Below are 20,453 nucleotides of genomic sequence, written 5' to 3' on the forward strand. Positions count from 1 at the left end.
GAGGGGGATCAGGGGGTGCACTGGCTGGAGCAGGTGGAGGGGGATCAGGGGGTGCACTGGCTGGAGCAGGTGGAGGGGGATCAGGGGGTGCACTGGGTGGAGGGGGATCAGGGGGTGCACTGGGTGGAGGGGGATCAGGGGGTGCACGGGGTGGAGGGGGATCAGGGGGTGCACTGGGTGGAGGGGGATCAGGGGGTGCACGGGGTGGAGGGGGATCAGGGGGTGCACTGGGTGGAGGGGGATCAGGGGGTGCACTGGGTGGAGGGGGATCAGGGGGTGCACGGGGTGGAGGGGGATCAGGGGGTGCACGGGGTGGAGGGGGATCAGGGGGTGCACTGGGTGGAGGGGGATCAGGGGGTGCACGGGGTGGAGGGGGTGGAGGGGGATCAGGGGGTGCACGGGGTGGAGGGGGATCAGGGGGTGCACGGGGTAGAGTCCGGGGTGTTTAGCCAGTGTATCTCGTGCCACTCTGAAACCCCGCCCCCCCAACCACTTACTGCTCACGTGCACATAATCTCGCGAGAAGCTGCCTGGCGATGTTTGGGATTGGAGTGCGGTATCGCGAGGTTTGAGGGAGTTATGGTGAATGTGGCGGCCCGGGAGTGGTTGTTGTGTCCGGGGCTTTGAGGAGGAGGGCCAGGGAGAGACTGTGCGAGGCACCCGGGTCTCGGTGCTGACCACGGTGTTGCTGTGGGAGCTGGAGCCGGCTGGTGACAGGGCTGCTGTTAGTGAGTGAAGCGGCAACCTGTCACCATGGAAACCAACGTGCAGAAGCGGAATGAGATCAAGAGGCCGCTGCGGGTGAAGGTGATCAGCCTGGGAAGCGCCGAGGTGGGCAAGGTGAGGGCGGGGCCAGGGGAGTGGGCGGGCATGGGGCGGGGCCAGGGGAGTGGGCGGGGCCTGGGGTGGGGCCAGGGGGAGTGGGCGGGGCTTGGGGTGGGGCCAGGGGCAGTGGGCGGGGCTTGATGTGGGGCCAGGGGAGTGGGCGGGGCTTGGGGTGGGGCCAGGGGGAGTGGGCGGGGCTTGGGGTGGGGCCAGGGGGAGTGGGCGGGGCTTGGGGTGGGGCCAGGGAGGTGGGGCCAGGGGGGTGGGCGGGGCTTGGGGTGGGGCCAGGGGGAGTGGGCGGGGCTTGCAGGAGTTCAGAATAGTGAGGGGGGATCTCATAGAAACCTATAAAATTCTAACAGGACTTGACAGGGTCGATGCAGGAAGGATGTTCCTGATGGTGGGGGAGTCCAGAACCAGGGGTCATAGTCTAAGGATACAGGGTAAACCTTTCAGGACTGAGATGAGGAGAAATTTCTTCACCCAGAGAGTGGTGAGTCTGTGGATTTCGCTACCACAGAAAGCAGCTGAGGCCAAAACATTATATGTTTTCAAGAAGGAGTTAGATATAGCTCTTGGGTCTAAAGGGATCAAAGGGTATGGGACGAAAGCCGGAACAGGTTACTGATTTGGATGATCAGCCAAATCATAATGAATGGCGGAGCAGGCTCGAAGGGCTGAATGGCCTACTCCTGTTCCTATTTTCTGTGTTTCTATGTTTCTATGAATCCTACATTTGGCCTGTTGTGTCCCTATTGGCTCTACGATATGCGACGCTACCATGCATACGCGATAAACACACAAGCAGATAGAGATAGAAAAAGTAGAAAAGAATAAAGGGGAAAAGTTTGAGGAAATATCTGTTAGTTATTTACTGTCCTTTGAGCTCAATGTGGAGTCTTCGGTTGCTGGTTAGTCCTGCTGTTTGTTGGGGCCCATTTCATGCTTCAACTTTGTTCGATGTCGGATCTTTTTCTCTCTTGAAGTTTACGGGTCTTCTGTGGGTCCGGTGAACAAGAACAAAGAACAGTACAGCACAGGAACAGGCCACTCGGCCCTCCAAGTCTGCGCCGATCTTGATGCCTGCCTAAACTAACACCTTCTGCACTTCCGGGGCCCATATCCCTCTATTCCCTTCCTATTCATATATTTGTCAAGATGTCTCTTAAACGTCGCTATCGTACCTGCTTCCACCACCTCCCCTGGCAGCAAGTTCCAGGCACTCACCACCCTCTTTGTAAAAAACTTGCCTCGCACATCCCCTCTAAACTTTGCCCCTCGCACCTTAAACCTATGTCCCCTAGTAACTGACTCTTCCACCCTGGGAAAAAGCTTCTGACTATCCACTCTGTCCCTGCCGCTCATAACTTTGTAAATCTCTATCGTGTCGCCCCTCCATCTCCGTCGTTCCAGTGAAAACGATCCGAGTTTTTCCAATCTCTCCTCATAGCTAATGCCCTCCAGACCAGGCAACATCCTGGTAAACCTCCTCTGTATCCTCTCCAAAGCCTCCACGTCCTTCTGGTAGTTTGGCGACTAGAATTGCATGCAATATTCTAAGTGTGGCCTAACTGAGGTTCTGTACAGCTGCAACATGACTTGCCAATTTTTATACTCTATGCCCCGACCGATGAAGGCAAGCATGTCGAATGCCTTCTTGACTACCTTATCCACCTGCGTTGCCACTTTCAGTGACCTGTGGACCTGTATGCCCAGATCTCTCTGCCTGTCAATACTCCTAAGGGTTCTGCCATTTACTGTATACCTCCCACCTGCATTAGACCTTCCAAAATGCATAACCTCACATTTGTCCGGATTAAACTCCATCTGCCATTTCTCTGCCCAAGTCTCCAACCGATCTATATCCTGCTGTGTCCTCTGACAATCCTCATCATTATCCGCAACTCCACCAACCTTTGTGTCGTCCGCAAACTTACTAATCAGACCAGCTACATTTTCCTCCAAATCATTTATATATACTACAAAGAGCAAAGGTCCCAGCACTGATCCCTGCGGAACACCACTAGTCACATCCCTCCATTCAGAAAAACACCCATCCACTGATACCCTGTTCTGTGACTGAGCTAGTTCTGTATCCATCTTGCCAGCTCACCTCTGATCCCGTGTGACTTCACCTTTTGTACCTGTCTGCCATGAGGGACCTTGTCAAAGGCTTTACTAAAGTCCATATAGATAACATCCACTGCCCTTCCTTCATCAATCATCTTCGTCACTTCCTCAAAAAACTCAATCAAATTAGTAAGACATGACCTCCCCTTCACAAAATCATGCTGTCTCTCGCTAATAAGTTCGTTTGTTTCCAAATGGGAGTAAATCCTGTCCCGAATAATCCTCTCTAATAGTTTCCCTACCACTGACGTAAGGCTCACCGGCCTACAATTTCCTGGATTATCTTTGCCACCCTTCTTAAACAAAGGCACAACATTGGCTATTCTCCAGTCCTCTGGGACCTCACCTGTAGCCAATGAGGATGTAAAGATTTCTGTCAAGGCCCCAGCAATTTCTTCCCTTGCTTCCCTCAGTATTCTAGGGTAGATCCCATCAGGCCCTGGGGACTTATCTATCTTAATGCTTTGCTACTGCTCTGGTTCCCACCCCCCTGCCACACTAGTTTAAACCCTCCCGAGTGACGCTAGCAAACCTTGCAGCCAGGATATTTGTGCCCTTCCAGTTTAGATGCAACCCGTCCTTCTTGTACAGGTCCTATCTGTCCCTGAAGAGAGCCCAATGGTCCAGATATCTGAAACCCACCCTTCTACACCAGCTGCTCAGCCACGTGTTTAGCTGCACTATCTTCCTATTTCTAGCCTCACTGGCACTTGGCACAGGGAGTAATCCAGAGATTACAACCCTAGAGGTCCTGTTTTTTTAACTTACTACCTAACTCCCTAAACTCCCCCTGCAGGACCTCATCACTCTTCCTAACTATGCCATTGGTACCGATGTGTACCACAACCTCTGGCTGTTCACCCTCCCCCTTCAGAATGCCCCCTGTCCATTCAGAGACATCCTTGACCCTGGCACCAGGGAGGCAACATACCATCCTGGAGTCTCTTTCACGTCCACAGAAGCGCCTATCTGCGCCCCTGACTATAGAATCCCCTATAACTATTGCTCTTCTGCGCATTGTCCCTCCCTGCTGAACAACAGTGCCAGCCGTGGTGCCACTGCTCTGGCTGCTGCTGTTGTTTTCCCCTGATAGGCCATCCCCCTCAACAGTATCCAAAACGGTATACTTGTTAGAGAGGGGGATAGCCACAGGGGATTCCTGCACTGACTGCCTGCCCCTTCTAGCGGTCACCCATCTATCTGCCTGCATCTTGGGTGTAACCACTTCTCTAAAACTCCTGTCTATGACGCTTTCCGCCACCTGCATGCTCCTAAGTGCATCCAGTTGCTGCTCCAACTGATCCATGTGGTCTGTGAGGAGCTGCAATTGGGTACACTTCCTGCAGATGTAGACGTCCGGAACGCTGGAAGCGTCACGGACCTCCCACATCTCACAGGTGAAGCACTTCACCCCTCTAACTGTAATTTCTAGCACTAATTAGTTAATTAATATAAAATAAATAAATACTTATTAAATCCTTACTAAATTATGATACACTTGGGAGAAAGTGAGAGAGAGACAACCAGGAGAGAGCCTTCCTTGTTCCAGCTTCAGTTGCAAACTGCCTTCTGTTCCTTACTCTGTGGCACAATTCAAATAAAAATCCCAGGTTGCCAACAGGTTAATCATGCGACTGGCCCCTTATTTGGAACAGTCTCTCCTGTGAGGTTTGTGGATTGCATTATCTTAGCAGTTCCCGGAATGCGCTTCCTTGCACCTTCAGTGTCTGGCGATCAGAATTCATTTGGGTTAATTGGAGTTGGGAATAGCCCTTTGTCTCCACAAGCAGTGTCTCTTAGTTTGCAAATGTCCTTCCAGCCCAAATGTCTGGTGATCTCTTTAACAAGTCATTTCTTCACTCCAGTAACAGTTTAAAATTAATGTTCATATGATGATTCTTAGCAGGTGGGGGTCTGCATGACGCAGTGCATTCCAGATCCTAACTCCTTGCTGCGTAAAAAGTTTTTCCGCATGGCGCCATTACTTGTTCCAGACCCCTCATGTTTTTGAACACCTCAATCAAATCTCCTTCATCTTCTCCAAGGGGAACAGACCCAGTTTCTCCAATCTACCCCTGAACCGTTCTTGTGAATCTTTTCTGCACTCTAATGCCTTCACATCCTTCCTAAAGTGTGGTTCCCAGAACTGGACACAATACTCCAGTTGAGGCCGAACTAGTGTTTTATATAGGTTTATCATAACTGCTTTCTCAACTTGCCCTGCCACCTTCAATGATTTGTACACATATATCCCCAGGTCTGTCTGCTCTTGCACCCTGTTTAGAATTGTAGCCTTCAATTTATCTCAGTGACTCCTGACAACGCAGAACATGCGCAGAATGATCGTGGACGTCATCAGTACATACAAACATTTGCCAGCTTGTAGTATGAATGCGCATGCACGTGCTGACGTCACCACCCCTCAATAGCTGTGATCACTGGCTCCATTTCCCCCGACAGTACCATGCTCCCTCCTGCCATCCCTGCTTCAGTCGCTGCTTTCAATTTCCTACTGCCTTTCCTCAGCTACTCACTCCTGTCCTTGCGCTTCCCCCCTTCGGCCTGTCGCTCCCCACCTCGCCGCTTCCCCACCTCGGCTGCTCGCTCCTTGCCTCGTGGCTTCCCCCCCTCGGCAGCATGCTCCCCACCTCGCTGTTTCCCTGCTGCGCTGCCCGAAGAAGGGGTGGGGGCGGGGAACTAGCCGCCGAATCGGTAAGGCGGGGAGTGAGCAGCCGAGGGGTGACAGGGTAAGGCAGAGCGATCGGCTGAGGGGGGGACGCAGCGAGGTCTGGAACGAGCAGCTGGGGTAGGGGAGAGGAGGAAGTGGGGAGTGAGTAGCTGAAGCGGCAAGGCGGGGAACAAGTGCCCAGGGGCGGTGGAAGTGGTGAGGGCGCAAGTGATTGGCTGTGGGAAGGCAGCAGTGAGGCGGGAAGCGAGCGGCCAAGAGAAGTGCAATGGCAGGGGGGAGCAGGCTACTGTTGGGGGTGGGATGGAGGCGGCGATTGCAGCCATTGAGGGAATTTGGGTTTAGTTTGTTTTTTGTGACAAATTGAACAGTGCCTTTTTTATTACTGGCAGCTGTCTGAGACGTTGCAGACAGTGAAGTTTCAGTCAGTGAGGCTGCATTTGTGTTGTGCCAGTGCTGCACCACCTAGAGATCAGTAAACGCAGCCTTAATTTATATTGTCTCTGCTCTTGCAGCCCTGCAACCCTCCCAGCATTTATCCAATTCTGGCATCATATGCATTTGTGAGTTCTATCGCCTATCCTGATCAGCTGTACATTCAGCTGCCTGGGCCCTAAGCTTTGTAATTTCCTCCCTAAGGTTCTCTGCCTCTCTACCTTCCTCTCCTTTTAGAGGCTCTTTTTTTTTTATTCATTCACGGGATGTGGCCATCGCTGGCAAGGCCAGCATTTATTGCCCATTTCTATACAATTGAATGGTTTGCTCGGCCAATTCAAAGGGCAGTTAAGAGTCAACCTCACTGCTGTGGGTCTGCAGTTAGATAAGCCAGACCAGGTAAGGACAGCAAATTTCTTTCCTTAAAGGATATAGTAAACCAGGTATGTTTTTATGACACTGCTAATTTCATAGTCACCGATACTGACTGTAGCTCTTTAAAACTTACCTGTTCGTCCAACCTGTCCGAATGTCTCCTTTCAAGGCTCAATTGTTGTGATTTACATTTCCTGTGAAGCAGCTTGGGATGTTTAACTCTGTTAAAGGTGGTATATAAATGTACATTGCTGTTGAAAGGTCCAGACTTGATTAAAAGATGTGAGCTGGAGAGGAAGGATTGGAGTGAAGGGTGAGAGGAATGTACATACTGGGAATTGGACAGTAGCAGACTTTTGAATACTTTGAACAGTGACACATGACACTCTGCAAACTTGCCTTGTAGAGTTTTAAATAGTACAGGATAAATTGGAGCAATGTCAGAAATTCAAGCCGACTGCAAGATTTCAGAACACAATTCAGACTGACATTCCAGTCCGGAGCTGAGGGAGTGCTGCAGTATCAGATGATGCGCCGTCATTCAGATGATGTGTTCAACCATCTGCTTATTCATGTGGACATAAAAGATCCCAAAATGCTATTTGAAGAACAGGAGTGTTTTCCCAGTGCCCTGCCCAATATTTACACCACCAGAACAGATGAACTGATCAGATTATCTCATGTACTACTTGCTGAGACCTTGTTTGCCTGCAAAATTAATTCATTAGCTAAGAAGTGCTTTGGGATGTCCTATGATCATGAAGGACACTATATAAATGCAACAACGTAGGGATGAAGAGGGATGTGGTCCTGCAGAAAAAGTTTAGGGAGCTAGGGAAGAAATTAGCAAGCTGGACCTCAAAAGTAGTAATCTCCAGATTACTCCCAGTACTACGTGCAAGTGAGTATAGAAATAGGGGGATAGTGCAGATGAATGCGTGGCTGGAAAGATGGTGCAGGGGGGAGGGCTTTAGATTCCTGGGACATTAGGACCAGTTCTGGAGAAGGTGGGACCTGTACAGGCCGGATGGGTTGTACCTGAACAGACCTGAGACTAATATCCTTACGGGGCGATTTGCTAGTGCTGTTGGGCGGGTTTAAACTAACTTGGCAAGGGTGTGGAAACCAGGAGATACTATAGGAGAGGAACACCAAGGTGCACAGAGAATTGAAAGAGACAGTTAGCAGTAGAGTAGTGTCACGCATACCGGAAGTGCAATGATATAAATTATGGACTAACTCTTCAGTTATGAACCTTTATTTTGAAAAGTGAACAATGGTCCAAAATGGCCACTGAAAAAAGAAGATTGGCCTTTCTGAATTCAAACTGTCTGACAAAGAGAAAGGACAAGTCTTGAAAGCTAAGAGGTGTCAGTTACACCCCATCCTAAAACATTCCAGAATTGAATGTCTCCCTCTGAAACAAAGAAGGTGTGAAGTAGCCACGTCCTGGGCCATTATGGGGATGCAGTGGCGTAGTTGTATTATCACTGGACTCGTAACCCAAGTTCAAGAGTTCACCTACCTAGGCTCAACTATCACCAGTAACCTGTGTCTCGATGCAGAAATCAACAAGCGCATGGGAAAGGCTTCCACTGCTATAGCCAGACTGGCCAAGAGAGTGTGGGAAAATGGCGCACTGACACGGAACACAAAAGTCCGAGTGTATCAAGCCTGTGTCCTCAGTGCCTTGCTCTACGGCAGCGAGGTCTGGACAACGTATATCAGCCAAGAGCGACGTCTCAATTTATTCCATCTTTGCTGCCTCCGGAGAATCCTTGGCATCAGGTGGCAGGACCGTATCTCCAACACAGAAGTCCTCGAGGCGGCCAACATCCCCAGCATATACACCTGACTGAGCCAGTGGCTCTTGAGATGGCTTGGCCATGTGAGCCGCATGGAAGATGGCAGGATCCCCAAGGACACATTGTACAGCGAGCTCGTCACTGGTATCAGACCCACCGGCTGTCCATGTCTCCGCTTTAAAGATGTCTGCAAACGTGATGTGAAGTCCTGTGACATTGATCACGTCAGTTGCCAGTGATTGCCAGAGCTGGTGGACAGCAATAAAGGCGGAGCTAAAGTGTGGTGAGTCGAAGAGACTTAGCAGCTGGCTGGAAAAAAAGACAGAAGTGCAAGAGGAGAGCCAACTGTGTAACAGCCCCGACAACTAGTTTTATCTGTGGCACCTGTGGAAGAGTCTGTCACTCTAGAATTGGCTTTTATAGCCACTCCAGGCGCTGCTTCACAAACCACTGACCACCTCCAGGTGCTTACCCATTGTCTCTCAAGACAAGGAGGCCAAAGAAGAAGAAGTAACCCAGAGACCCAGGTATTGATCTGGGGATATGGGTTCGAATCCCACCACAGCAGAAGGTGGAATTTGAATTTAATTAATAAATCTAGAATTAAAAGCTAGTCTAATGATGGCCATGAAACCATTGTCGATTGTTGTAAAAACCCATCTGGTTCACTAATGTCCTTTAGGGAAGGAAATCTGCTGTCCTTACCTGGTCTGGCCTACATGTGACTCCAGACCCACAGCAATGTGGTTAACTCTTCCATGCCCTCTGAAATGGCCTAGCATGCCACTCAGTTGTACCTAACCGCTACGAAGTCAATAAAAAGGAATAAAACCAGACGGACCACCCAGCATCGACCGAGGCACCGGAAACGATAACGGCAAACCCAGCCCTGTTGACTCTTCAAAGTCCTCCTTACTAACATCTGGGGGCACGTGCCAAAGTTGGGAGAGCTGTCCCACAGACTAGTCAAGCAACAACCTGACAGTCATACTCACGGAATCATAACTTACAGAATGTCCCAGACACTGCAATCACTATCCCTGGGTATGTTTTGTCCCACCGGCAGGGCAGATCCAGCAGAGGTGGCGGGACAGTGGTCTACATTAGGGAGGGAGTTGCCCTGGGAGTCCTCAACATCGACTCTGGACCCCATGAAGTCTCATGGCATCAAGTCAAACCTGGGCAAGGTAACTTCCTACTGATTACCACCTACTGCCCTCCCTCAGCTGATGAGTCAGTACTCCTCCATGTTGAACACCACTTGGAAGAAGCACTGAGGGAGGCAAGGGCACAAAATGTACTCTGGGTGGGGGACTTCAATGTCCATCACCAAGAGTGGCTCAGTAGCACCACTACTGACTGAGCTGGCCGAGTAAAGGACATAGCTGCCAGACTGTGTCTGCGGCAGGTGGTGGGGGAACCAACACGAGGGAAAAACATACTTGACCTTGTCCTCACCAATCTGCCTGCTGCAAATGCTTCTGTCTTTGACTGTATTGGTAGGAGTGACCACCGCACAGTCCTTGTGGAGACGAAGTCCCGCCTTCACATTGAGGATACCGTCCATTGTGTTGTATGGCACCATCACTGTGCTAAATGGGATAGATTTCGAACAGATCTAGCAATACAAAACTGGGCATCAACGAGGCACTGTGGGCTATCAGCAGCAGCAGAATTGTACTCAACCACAATCTGTAACCTCATGGCCCGGCATATCCCCCGACCAATACCATCAAGCCAGGAGACCAACCCTGGTTCAATGAAGAGTGCAGGAGGGCATGCCAGGAGCAGCACCAGGCATACCTCAAAATGAGGTGTCAACCTGGTGAAGCTACAACACAGGACTATCTGCATGCCAAACTGCGTAAGCAGCATGCAATAGCCAGAGCAATGCGATCCCATAACCAACGGATCAGATCTAAGCTCTGCAGTCCTGCCACATCCAGCCGTGAATGGTGGTGGACAATTAAACAACTAACTCGAGGAGGTGGCTCCACAAATATCCCCATCCTCAATAATGGGGGAGCCCAGCACATCACTACGAAAGATAAGGCAGAAGCATTTGCAAGTCTTCAGCCAGAAGTGCCAAGTTGATGATCCATCTCGGCCTCCTCCTGAAGTCCCCAGCATCACAGATGCCAGTCTTCCGCCAATTTAATTCACTCCGCGTGATATCAAGAAACGCGTGATATCAAGAAATGACTGAAGGCACTGGATACTGCAAAGGCTATGGGTCCTGACAATGTTCCGTCAATAGTACTGAAGACCTGTGCTCCAGAACTTGCCGCACCCCTAGCCAAGCTGTTCCAGTATAGCTACAACACTGGCATCTACCCGGCAATGTGGAAAATTGCCCAGGTATGTCCTGTACACAAAAAGCAGGACAAGTCCAACCCAGCCGATTACCGCCCCATCAGTCTACTCTCAATCATCAGCAAAGTGATGGAAGGTGTCATCAACAGTGCCATCAAACAGCACTTGCTTAGTAATAACTTGCTCAGTGATACTCAGTTTGGGTTCCGCCAGGGCCACTCAGCACCTGACCTCATTACAGCCTTGGTTCAAACATGGACAAAAGAGCTGAACTCAAGAGGTGAGGTGAGAGTGACTGCCCTTGACATCAATGCAGCATTTGACCATGTATGGCATCAAGGATCCCTCGCAAAACTGGAGTCAATGGGAATCAGTGGGAAGACTCTCTGCTGGTTAGAGTCATACCTAACACAAAAGGAAGATGGCTGTGGTTGTTGGAGGTCAATCATCTGAGCTTCAGGACATCACTGCAGGAGTTCCTCAGGGTAGTGTCCTCGGCCCAACCATCTTCAGCTGCTTCATCAATGACCTTCCTTCAATCATAAGTTCAGAAGTGGGGATGTTCGCTGATGATTGCACAATGTTCAGCACCGTTCACGACTCCTCAAATACTGAAGCAGTCCGTGTAGAAATGCAGCAAGACCTGGACAATATCCAGGCTTGGACTGATAAGTGGCAAGTAACATTCACGCCAAACAAGTGCCAGGCAATGACCATCTCCAACAAGAGAGAATCTCACCATCTCCTTGATATTCAATGGCATTACCATCGCTGAATCCCCCACTATCAACATCCTAGGGGCTACCATTGACCAGAGACTTACATGACCTGCGGGAAGAACACGGAGCGGATAGAGCCTGAGGATCGTGGACTAGAGCACTTAGCTTCCGGGAGCGGAGAGGAGTTCAGGAGCGCTGGAGTTTGAAAGCCAAGTGAGCAACTGGAGGGCGGCACAGTGGCGCAGTGGTTAGCACCGCAGCCTCACAGCTCCAGCGACCCAGGTTCAATTCTGGGTACTGCCTGTGTGGAGTTTGCAAGTTCTCCTTGTGTCTGCGTGGGTTTCCTCCGGGTGCTCCGGTTTCCTCCCACAGCCAAAAGACTTGCAGGTTGATAGGTAATTGGCCATTATAAATTGCCCCTAGTATAGGTAGGTGGTAGGGGAATATAGGGACGGGTGAGGATGTGGTAGGAATATGGGATTAGTGTAGGATTAGTATAAATGGGTGGTTAATGGTCGGCACAGACTCGGTGGGCCGAAGGGCTTGTTTCAGTGCTGTATCTCTAAATCTAAAATCTAAACAATACCGTGGCTACAAGAGCAGGTCAGAGGCTCAGAATCCTGCGGCGAGTAACTCACCTGACTCCCCAAAGCCTGTCCACCATCTACAAGGCACAAGTCAGGAGTGTGATGGAATACTCTCCACTTGCCTGGATGGGTGCAGCTCCAACAACACTCACGAAGCTCGACACCATCCAGGACAAAGCAGCCCGCTTGATTGGCACACCATCCACAAACATTCACTCTCTCCACCACCAGTGCACAGTGGCAGCAGTGTGTACCATCTACAAGATTCACTGCAGCAACGCACCAAGGCTCCTTCGACAGCACCTTCCAAACCCGTGACCTCTACCACCTCGAAGGACAAGGGCAGCAGATGCATTGGAACACCACCACCTGCAAGTTCCCGTCCAAGTCACACACCATCCTGACTTGGAACTATATCGCCGTTCCTTCACTGCTGCTGGGTCAAAATCCTGGAACTCCCTTCATAACAGCACTGTGGGTGTACCTACCTCACATGGACTGCAGCGGTTCAAGAAGGCAGCTCACCACCACCTTCTCAAGGGCAATTAGGGATGGGCAATAAATGCTGGCATAGCCAGTGATGCCCACATCCCATGAATGAATTTAAAAAAAAAAAAATTGCGATCACCATGGGTTAGAGATCAGGATATCACCTCCCAGGAGATTAGAACTAACACAGCTTTACCTTTGTTAAAGAGAGAGAGGCAGAGAAAGAGAGAGAAGCAACATCCAGCAGCTTGTTTTCCAGCAAGCCAGAAGGTACTTGCCCTGCTGTAAAATCCTACATCTACATTAGAAAGCAGTGAACTACAAGTGTCCCACCATCTTCAACTGAACTTTCAATCAAGAGAGAAATCTACAATCATCGCAGGCCTGCACTCATCGAGAACTTAATTTCCAGGAGAATTCAACAGGTTTATTCAGACCTCCCCCCCCCCCCCCCCCACTTAAAAAAAGGCTTTCCTTTTTTCCATTCACTATCTGTCTCTTCTTGTGTGTGTGTGGGAGAATGCGTGAGTGGATGCGGTTGTGACAATTTTGGGATAAGGCGTATTGATCAATAAACAATTGATTTTCTGTTTTTTTTTAAACCTACAAGAAAGTCTGTTGCTATCTGCTTATTTGAAAAATACAACACCAAGTCGTCATACCATTAAGAAGGCTAGTGGTATGTTAGCCTTTATTGCAAGAGGATTTGAGTATGGGAGTAGTTAAGTCTTGCTTCAATTGTATAGGACCTTGGTTAGATGGCACCTGGAGTACTGTGTGCAGTTTTGGTCCCCTTACCTTCAGAAGGATATTGCTACCATAGAGTGAGTGCAACGAAGGTTCACCAGACTTGTTTCCGGGATGGTGGGACTGTCCTATGAAGAGAGATTGGGGAAACTGGGCCTGTATTCTCCAGAGTTTCGAAGAATGAGAGGTGATCTCATTGAAACCTACAAAATACTGAAAGGCTTAGACAGGGTAGATGCAGGTAAGATGTTTTCCCTGGTTGGGGAGTCTAGAGCCAGGGGACAAAATTTCAAAATAAGGCGGAAGCCACTTAGGACAGAGATAAGGAGAAATTACCTTCTGGGAGAGCAGTGGAGAGGAGCGGACCTGCGGGAAGAACATGGAGCAGATAGAGCCTGAGGATCGTGGCCTAGAGAACTTAGCTTCCAGGAGAGCAGCGGAGAGGAGTTCAGGAGCGCTGGAGTTTGAAAGCCAAGTGAGCAATGGCGTCACATGAAAGCTACAAGGTGATTGGTTGGTGAGTAACTGCTGTTAGGGAAGAACTCTAAATAGCTGAGTGAGTATACTGCTGTTAGGGTGAGTATGTAAATCGCTTAATAAGGAATAAGTGAGTAGCTGTTTATTTTTGAGTAGGGTTAATTTTAATTCGTAAGTTGTATTGATTTTTAGTCGGATTTATCAGTACTAGTAAGGTTTTATTAATTCTAAGCTGTTGTAGTGTTGGTAAGGTTTTTCGGGGCAGTAGCAAAGAGTCAACTTATAAATGAAGAAATGGCAGGGTTGCTTCAACATCGAGAGTGCCCCTGCTGTGCTATGTGGGAGCACCACCTATAAAATTCTAACAGGACTTGACAGGGTAGATGCAGGAAGGATGTTCCCGATGGTGGGGGAGTCCAGAACCAGGGGTCATAGACTAAGGATACGGGTAAACCTTTCAGGACTGAGATGAGGAGACATCTCTTCACCCAGAGAGTGGTGAACCTGTGGAATTCGCTGCCACAGAACGCAGTTGAGGCCAAAACATTGAATGTTTTCAAGAAGGAGTTAGATATAGCTCTTGGGTCTAAAGAGATAAAAGGGTATGGGGCGAAAGCAGGAACAGGCTACTGAGTTGGATGATTAGCCACGATCATAATGAATGATGGAGCAGGCTCGAAGGGCCATATGGCCTTCTCCTGCCCCTATTTCTATGTTTCCAGGATGCCTCCCGTATCTTGGAGAACTATTTGTGCAGGAAGTGTTGTCAATTGAAGCAGCTTGAGCTCCGGGTTTTGGAACTTGAGCGGCAACTGGTGACACTGCGGTGCATTCATGAGGATGAAAGCTATGTGGATAGCACGTTTATAGATGTGGTCACCCCACAGCTTAAGAGTATGCAGAGAGAGAGGGAATGGGTGACCACCAGACAGTAAAAAAGAAGCAAACAGGTAGTGCAGGAGACCCCTGAGTGCATCTCATTCTCCAACAGGTATTCAGTTCTGAATATTGAGGAAAATGATGCTTCACCTGGGGAGTGCAGCCAGACCCAAGTCCATGGCACCACGGGTGGCTCAGCTGCACAGGGGTGTACAGGGAAGACTGGAAGAGCCATAGTGATAGATGATTCAATTAGGCTGGGAACAGACAGGCATTTCTGTGGCCGCAGACGTGAATCCAGGATGGTGTGTTGTCGTCCTGGTGCCAGAGTCAAGGATGTCACCTAGCGGCTGCAGAGCATCCTGAAGGGGGAGGGTGAACAGCCAGCAGTCGTGGTCTACATCGGAACCAAAGACTTGGGGACAAAGAGGGATGTGGTCTTGCAGTCAGAATTTAGGGAGTTAGGTAAGAAATTGGCAAGCAGGACCTCAAAAGTAATAATCTCCGGATTACTCCCAGTGTCACGTGCAAGTGAGTATAGAAATAGAAGGATAAGACAGATGAATGCGAGGCTGGAAAGATGGTGCAGGAGGGAGGACTTCAGATTCCTGGGACATTGGGACCAGCTCTGGGGGAGATGGCATCTGTACAGGCCGGACTGGTTGCACCTGAACAGAGCTGGGACTGAGTTCCTTGCAGGATGTTTTGCTTGTGCTGTTGGGGAGGGTTTAAATAAGTTTGGCAGGGGAGGGTGGGAACCTGAGGGTAGAATGAGCTGGGACAAAATCAAATTAAAATGGAAGGTGGAAAATTAATGGATGAGTCTGGAAGACCGAGGAAAAAAGGGTTAGAAAATAAAAAAAAAAGAGTTTGGCAGTGCTCAAAGGTATCTAGTTCAATGCAAGGAGTATAGCAAATACAGCAGATGAGCTGAGGGCACAGATAGACAGGTGGCAGTATGATATCATAGCTGTTACAGAAACATGGCTTAAGGAAGGACAGGAATGGCAGCTCAACATTCCTGGATTTTCAGATGTGATGGGGAGGGGGAGTGGCAATTTTGGTCAAGGAAACTATTACAGCTGTGAGGAGGGATGATATGTTGTAAGATTCATCAAATGAGGCCATACGGATTGAGCTAAGGGACAAAATAAAGGGTCAATCACACTGCTGGGAGTGTACTATAGACCCCCAAACAGTCAGAGGGAAATAGAAGAGCAGATGTTTAGGCAAATCTCTGAGAAGTGCAAGAACAATAGGGCAGTAATAGTAGGGGATTTTAATTACCCCAGTATTACGTGGATAGTTTTAGTGTGAAAGGAATTGAGGGAGCAGCATTCTTGAGATGCATTCAGGAGAACGTTTTTGCCCAGTATGTATCAAAGCCAACAAGAGAGGGTGCAGTTTTAGACTGAGTTTTAGAAAATGAAGATGGGCAGGTGGAAGGAGTGGCAGTGGGAGAGCATTTTGGTGTAGTGATCATAATTCAGTCAGTTTTAGCATAATTATGGAAAAGGACAGAGATAGAACAGGAGTTAGAGATCTCAATTGGGGCAAGGCCAATTTTACTAAATTGAGGAGTGATTTAGCGAAAGTGGACTGGAAACAGCTACTTGAAGGTAAATCAGTGTCAGAACAGTGGGAGGCATTCAAAGGGGAGATTCAAGGGGTTCAGAGAAAACATGTTCACACAAAGAAAAAGGGTGGGACGGCCAAATCTAGAGCCCCATGGATGTCAACGAGCTTACAGGGTAAGATAAAGCAGAAAAGGAAAGCTTATGTCTGACACCGGGAACTCAATACTACAGAATGCCGAGAGGAGTATAGAAAGTGGAGAGGTGAAATCAAAAGGAAATCAGGAAAGCAAAGAGATGGCATGAAAGAATATTGGCAAACAAAATCAAGGTGAACCCAGAGATATTTTTTCAGTACATTAAGAGTAAGAAGATAACTAAAGAGAGAGTAGGGCCCATAAAAGAACAAAAAGGTAATCTGCGTAGGAGCAGAAGCTATTGGTATGGTTCTTAATGAATGATTTGCATCCGTCTTCACAAAAGAGGGGGATGATACAGATATTGTAGTTAAGGAGGAAGAGTGTGCAGTATTGGATGTGATATACATAGGGAGCGAGGAAATATTAATGGGGTTAGCATCCTTGAAAGTTGATAAACCACCAGGGCCAGATGAAATGTATCCTAGGCTGTTAAAAGAAGGAAGAGAGGAAATAGCAGAGGGTATGACCATCATTTTCCAGTCCTCGCTGGATACAGGTGTGGTGCCGAAGGATTGGAGAATTGCTACCGTCGTACCTGTGTTTAAAAAGGGAGCAAAGGATAGACCAAATAATTACAGGCCAGTCAGTCTGGCCTCCATAGTGGGCAAATTATTGGAATCTATTCTGAGAGACAGGATAAACTGTCACTTAGAAAGGCAAAGGTTAATCAAGGCTAGTCAGCATGGATTTGTTAAGGGAAGATCTTGTTTGACCAACTTGATCGAATTTTTCGAAGAAGTAACAAGAAAGATAGATGTGGGCAGTGTAGTTGATGTGGTCTGCATGGATTTTAGCAAGGCTTTTGACAAGGTCCCACATGGCAGACTGGTTTAAAAAAAAAAATCCTATGGGATGCAGGGAAATGCAGCAAGGTGGATATAAACTTGGCTCAGTGGCAGAAAACAAAGGGTAATTGTTGACAGCTGTTTTAGCGACTGGAGGGCTGTTTCCAGTGGCGTTCTGCAGGGCTCAGTACTGGGTCCCCTGCTTTTTGTGTTGTATATTAATGATTTGGATGTAAATGTAGGGGGCATGATCAAGAGTTTGCGGACGACACAAAGATTGGCCGTGTGGTAGGTAGCGAGGAGGATAGCTGTAGGCTGCAGGAAGATATTGATGGTCTGGTCAGATGGGCAGAAAAGTGGCAAATAGAATTCAACCTGGAGAAGTGTGAGGTGATGCATTTGGGGAGGTCAAACAAGGCAAAGGAATACACGATTAATGGGAAAATACTGAGAAGTGTAGAGGAAGTGAGGGACCTTGGAGTGAATGTCCACAGATCCCAGAAGGTAGCAGGACAGGTTGATAAGGTGGTTAAGAAGGCATATGGATTCCTTTTCTTTATTAGTCGATGTATAGAATATAAGAGCAGGGAGGTTATGCTGGAACTGTAGAATTCATTGGTTATGCCACAACTTGAGTACTGTGTGAAGTTCTGGTCACCTCATTACAGAAAGGATGCAATTGCACTAGAGAGGGTACAGAGGAGATTTACAAGGATGTTGCCAGGACTGGAAAAATGCAACTATGGGGAAAGACTGGATAGGCTGGTGTTAGCGGGAATGAATGTAGAAGAATCACTCAACACTCAGGTCTGCTCCAATGTCAAACAGTTTATTTAGTTATGCCAGCGGGGAGCAGGTCACTGGTCTGTCCAGATGCCTCTCCACCGAACAAAGGAAAATCATCAATACTTATACATTTTCAAACAGTTACTCAGCCCATCCTGGCTGGACATGGTCCAATCACAATGATTATAGATCATATACATTGATTATTAGAGCCAACAGAAGTGGTTACTAGGCATGGAGGGACTGTACAACCGCCCCATAGACAGATAGGGGATTACTCATGATGTTTTCCATTCCCTCTTATCCAGTATCCCTGGTTCTCATGTACGCATACCATCTTATCTTGACCTTGTTACAGGCTGGTACCTTTGTCAGCATTCCACAGGGACATCTGCTTTCCATTTAATGAGTCTTTGTTTGAATTTATGTTACTCAGCTCCTGTGTGGAATGTGGTCAAGTTGGCTAAGCCCTATGATGCCTTGCAACCTCTTCATTGTTCACTAAGATTATACGTTACTGGTTATTCAAATAACATTTAAACAGTATGATATTTACTGCAGGTGCCTCTGCGCTTGGGAATACCCTACAACAGCTGGGGTTGTTTTCCTTGAAACAGAGAAGGCTGATTGAAATTGAAATGCCTAGATAGAGTGGAGGTGAAGGGTCTACTCACCTTAGCAGAGAGGTCAGTGATGAGGGGGCATAGATTTAAAGTGATTGGTAGAAAAAATAGAAGGGTGATGAGGAAAAACCTTTTCACCCAAAGGGTGGTGGGGGTCTGGAACTCGCTGCCTGAAAGGGTAGTTGAGGCAGAGACCCGCAACTCATTCAAAAGAAGTCTGGATATGCACCTCAAGTTCCGTAACCTGCAGGGCTACGGACCAAATGCTGGACGTTGGGATCAGAATAGATGGATCATTTATCGGTTCGCACAGACACGATGGGACAAGTGGCCTCTTATGTGTCTTAAACTTTAGGGCATTATGAATCTTTGGAATTCTCTACCCCAGAGGGCTGTGGAAGCTCAGTCATTGAGTATGTTTAAAGCACAGATTGATAGATTTCTAAATACAAATGACATAAGGGCGACATGAGGTTAGTGTGGGAAAAAGGCGCTGAAGTGGAAGATCAGCCATGATCATATTGAATGGCAAGGCAGGCTTGATGGGCTGAATGGCCTACTCCTGCTCCTATGTTAACTCTAATAAAACACTTGCTGCGGTCTGATTGGGAGTTGAACAGTAGGAACCACCCACATCGCACCACATGGCCATAACAGTAGGAAATAGTAAAGTATTAGGTGGGGGCAGAGTGACAGCATTAGTACTAGAGAAGGGAGTAGCTCTGTATTAGATGGGAGTGTACTGAGAAGAACTACGCGGAATGCAAAGACAGGATTACAATGCATGTGTATAAATGCCCAAAGTGTGGTGAATAAGTTTGGTGTTCAAATAGCTGTGTGGGAATGTGATGTAGTGACAACAATGGAAATGTGGCTTAAAAATGATGAGTACTGGGAAATTAACATTCAGGGATACAAAGTGTTCAGAAAAGATAGGGTAAGGAAAAAGGGAGGTGGTGTGGCAGTCCTGATTAGAGAAGGCATTGCAGTCCTGGAAAGGGAGGATGTCCTTGAAGAGGAACGGACAGAATCCATCTGGTTAGAGTTGAGGAGCAAAAAGAATATGATCATGGTACTAGGGGTATTCTATAGGCCTCCAAATAGTGAGTGATAGAGGAGCAAATCTACAGGGAAATCACAGAGATGTGCAAGAACTATAGAGTGGTGATATTGGGGGACTTTAATTACCCAAATATCTATTGGGTTAATTTTAGAGTAAAGGGCAAGGAGGGGGAGGAATTGTTAAAATGTGTTCTGTCGAACTTCCTTGATCAGTATGTTCTCAGCCCAACTAGAATAGTGGCATTTCTGGATCTGGTGCTGGGGATTGAGGTGGGCCAAGTGGACCAAATGAAGCAGCGATTTACTTGCACTTCTTTCAATTTAGTTTACTGTATTCGCTGCTCACAATGCAGTTGCTCCCACATTAGGGAGATCAAATGCAGATTGGGTGACTGCTCTGTGGACACGTCCGCTCAGTCCGCAAGCATGACCCTGAACTTCGGTTGCTTGCCGTTTTAATTCGCCACCCTGCTCTCATGCTTACATTTCTGTCCTTGGCCTGCTGCAATGTTCCAGTGAACCTCAAAGCAAGTTTGAGGAACAGCACCTTCTCTTCCGATTAGGCACTCTACTGCTTTCTGGACTCAACATTGAGTTCAACAACTTCAGAGAATGACTGCCTTTTTAAAAAGTTTTTTTTTAATCATGTGCCTGTCTTAGACTTGTTTTTCATGTTTGTGTTTTTGGACAGAGCTGTTCATTATTCTGCCATTAACACTCCCTCTGGACTAAAGGCCAGTTCGGGTCTGCAAATTAAAGCTGACTTGAGCCCGACAGAACCACATCCGACCCTGAGCCCGACCCGACCCGACCATCAGTTTGCCTACCTTCCGTTTTTCACTTAGCACAAGCTTAAAATAACTATAACAAAACCACCTTTCAAGTCCAAAAAGTACATTAACATTGGAGCCACTTGCCAGAGGTGGTGATAGAGCGTGTCTGACCCTACCCGGCCC

General features: G+C 48.1%; 1 protein-coding gene across 1 annotated transcript in view; it reads left to right on the top strand.

Moving 5' to 3' along the window:
* Window positions 1–560: 560 nt before the first annotated feature.
* Window positions 561–20,453, top strand: part of LOC137359986 (dnaJ homolog subfamily C member 27) — a 98,226-nt gene continuing 78,333 nt past the window's right edge. Inside the window, exon 1 of the mRNA XM_068025580.1 lies at window positions 561–840. Within this exon, the coding sequence (XP_067881681.1) occupies window positions 754–840 (87 nt within the window). The 5' untranslated portion in view covers window positions 561–753. The remainder of the gene's footprint in view (window positions 841–20,453) is intronic.

The sequence above is a fragment of the Heterodontus francisci genome, unplaced genomic scaffold, assembly GCF_036365525.1.
Source record: "Heterodontus francisci isolate sHetFra1 unplaced genomic scaffold, sHetFra1.hap1 HAP1_SCAFFOLD_410, whole genome shotgun sequence".
Lineage (NCBI taxonomy): Eukaryota > Metazoa > Chordata > Chondrichthyes > Heterodontiformes > Heterodontidae > Heterodontus > Heterodontus francisci.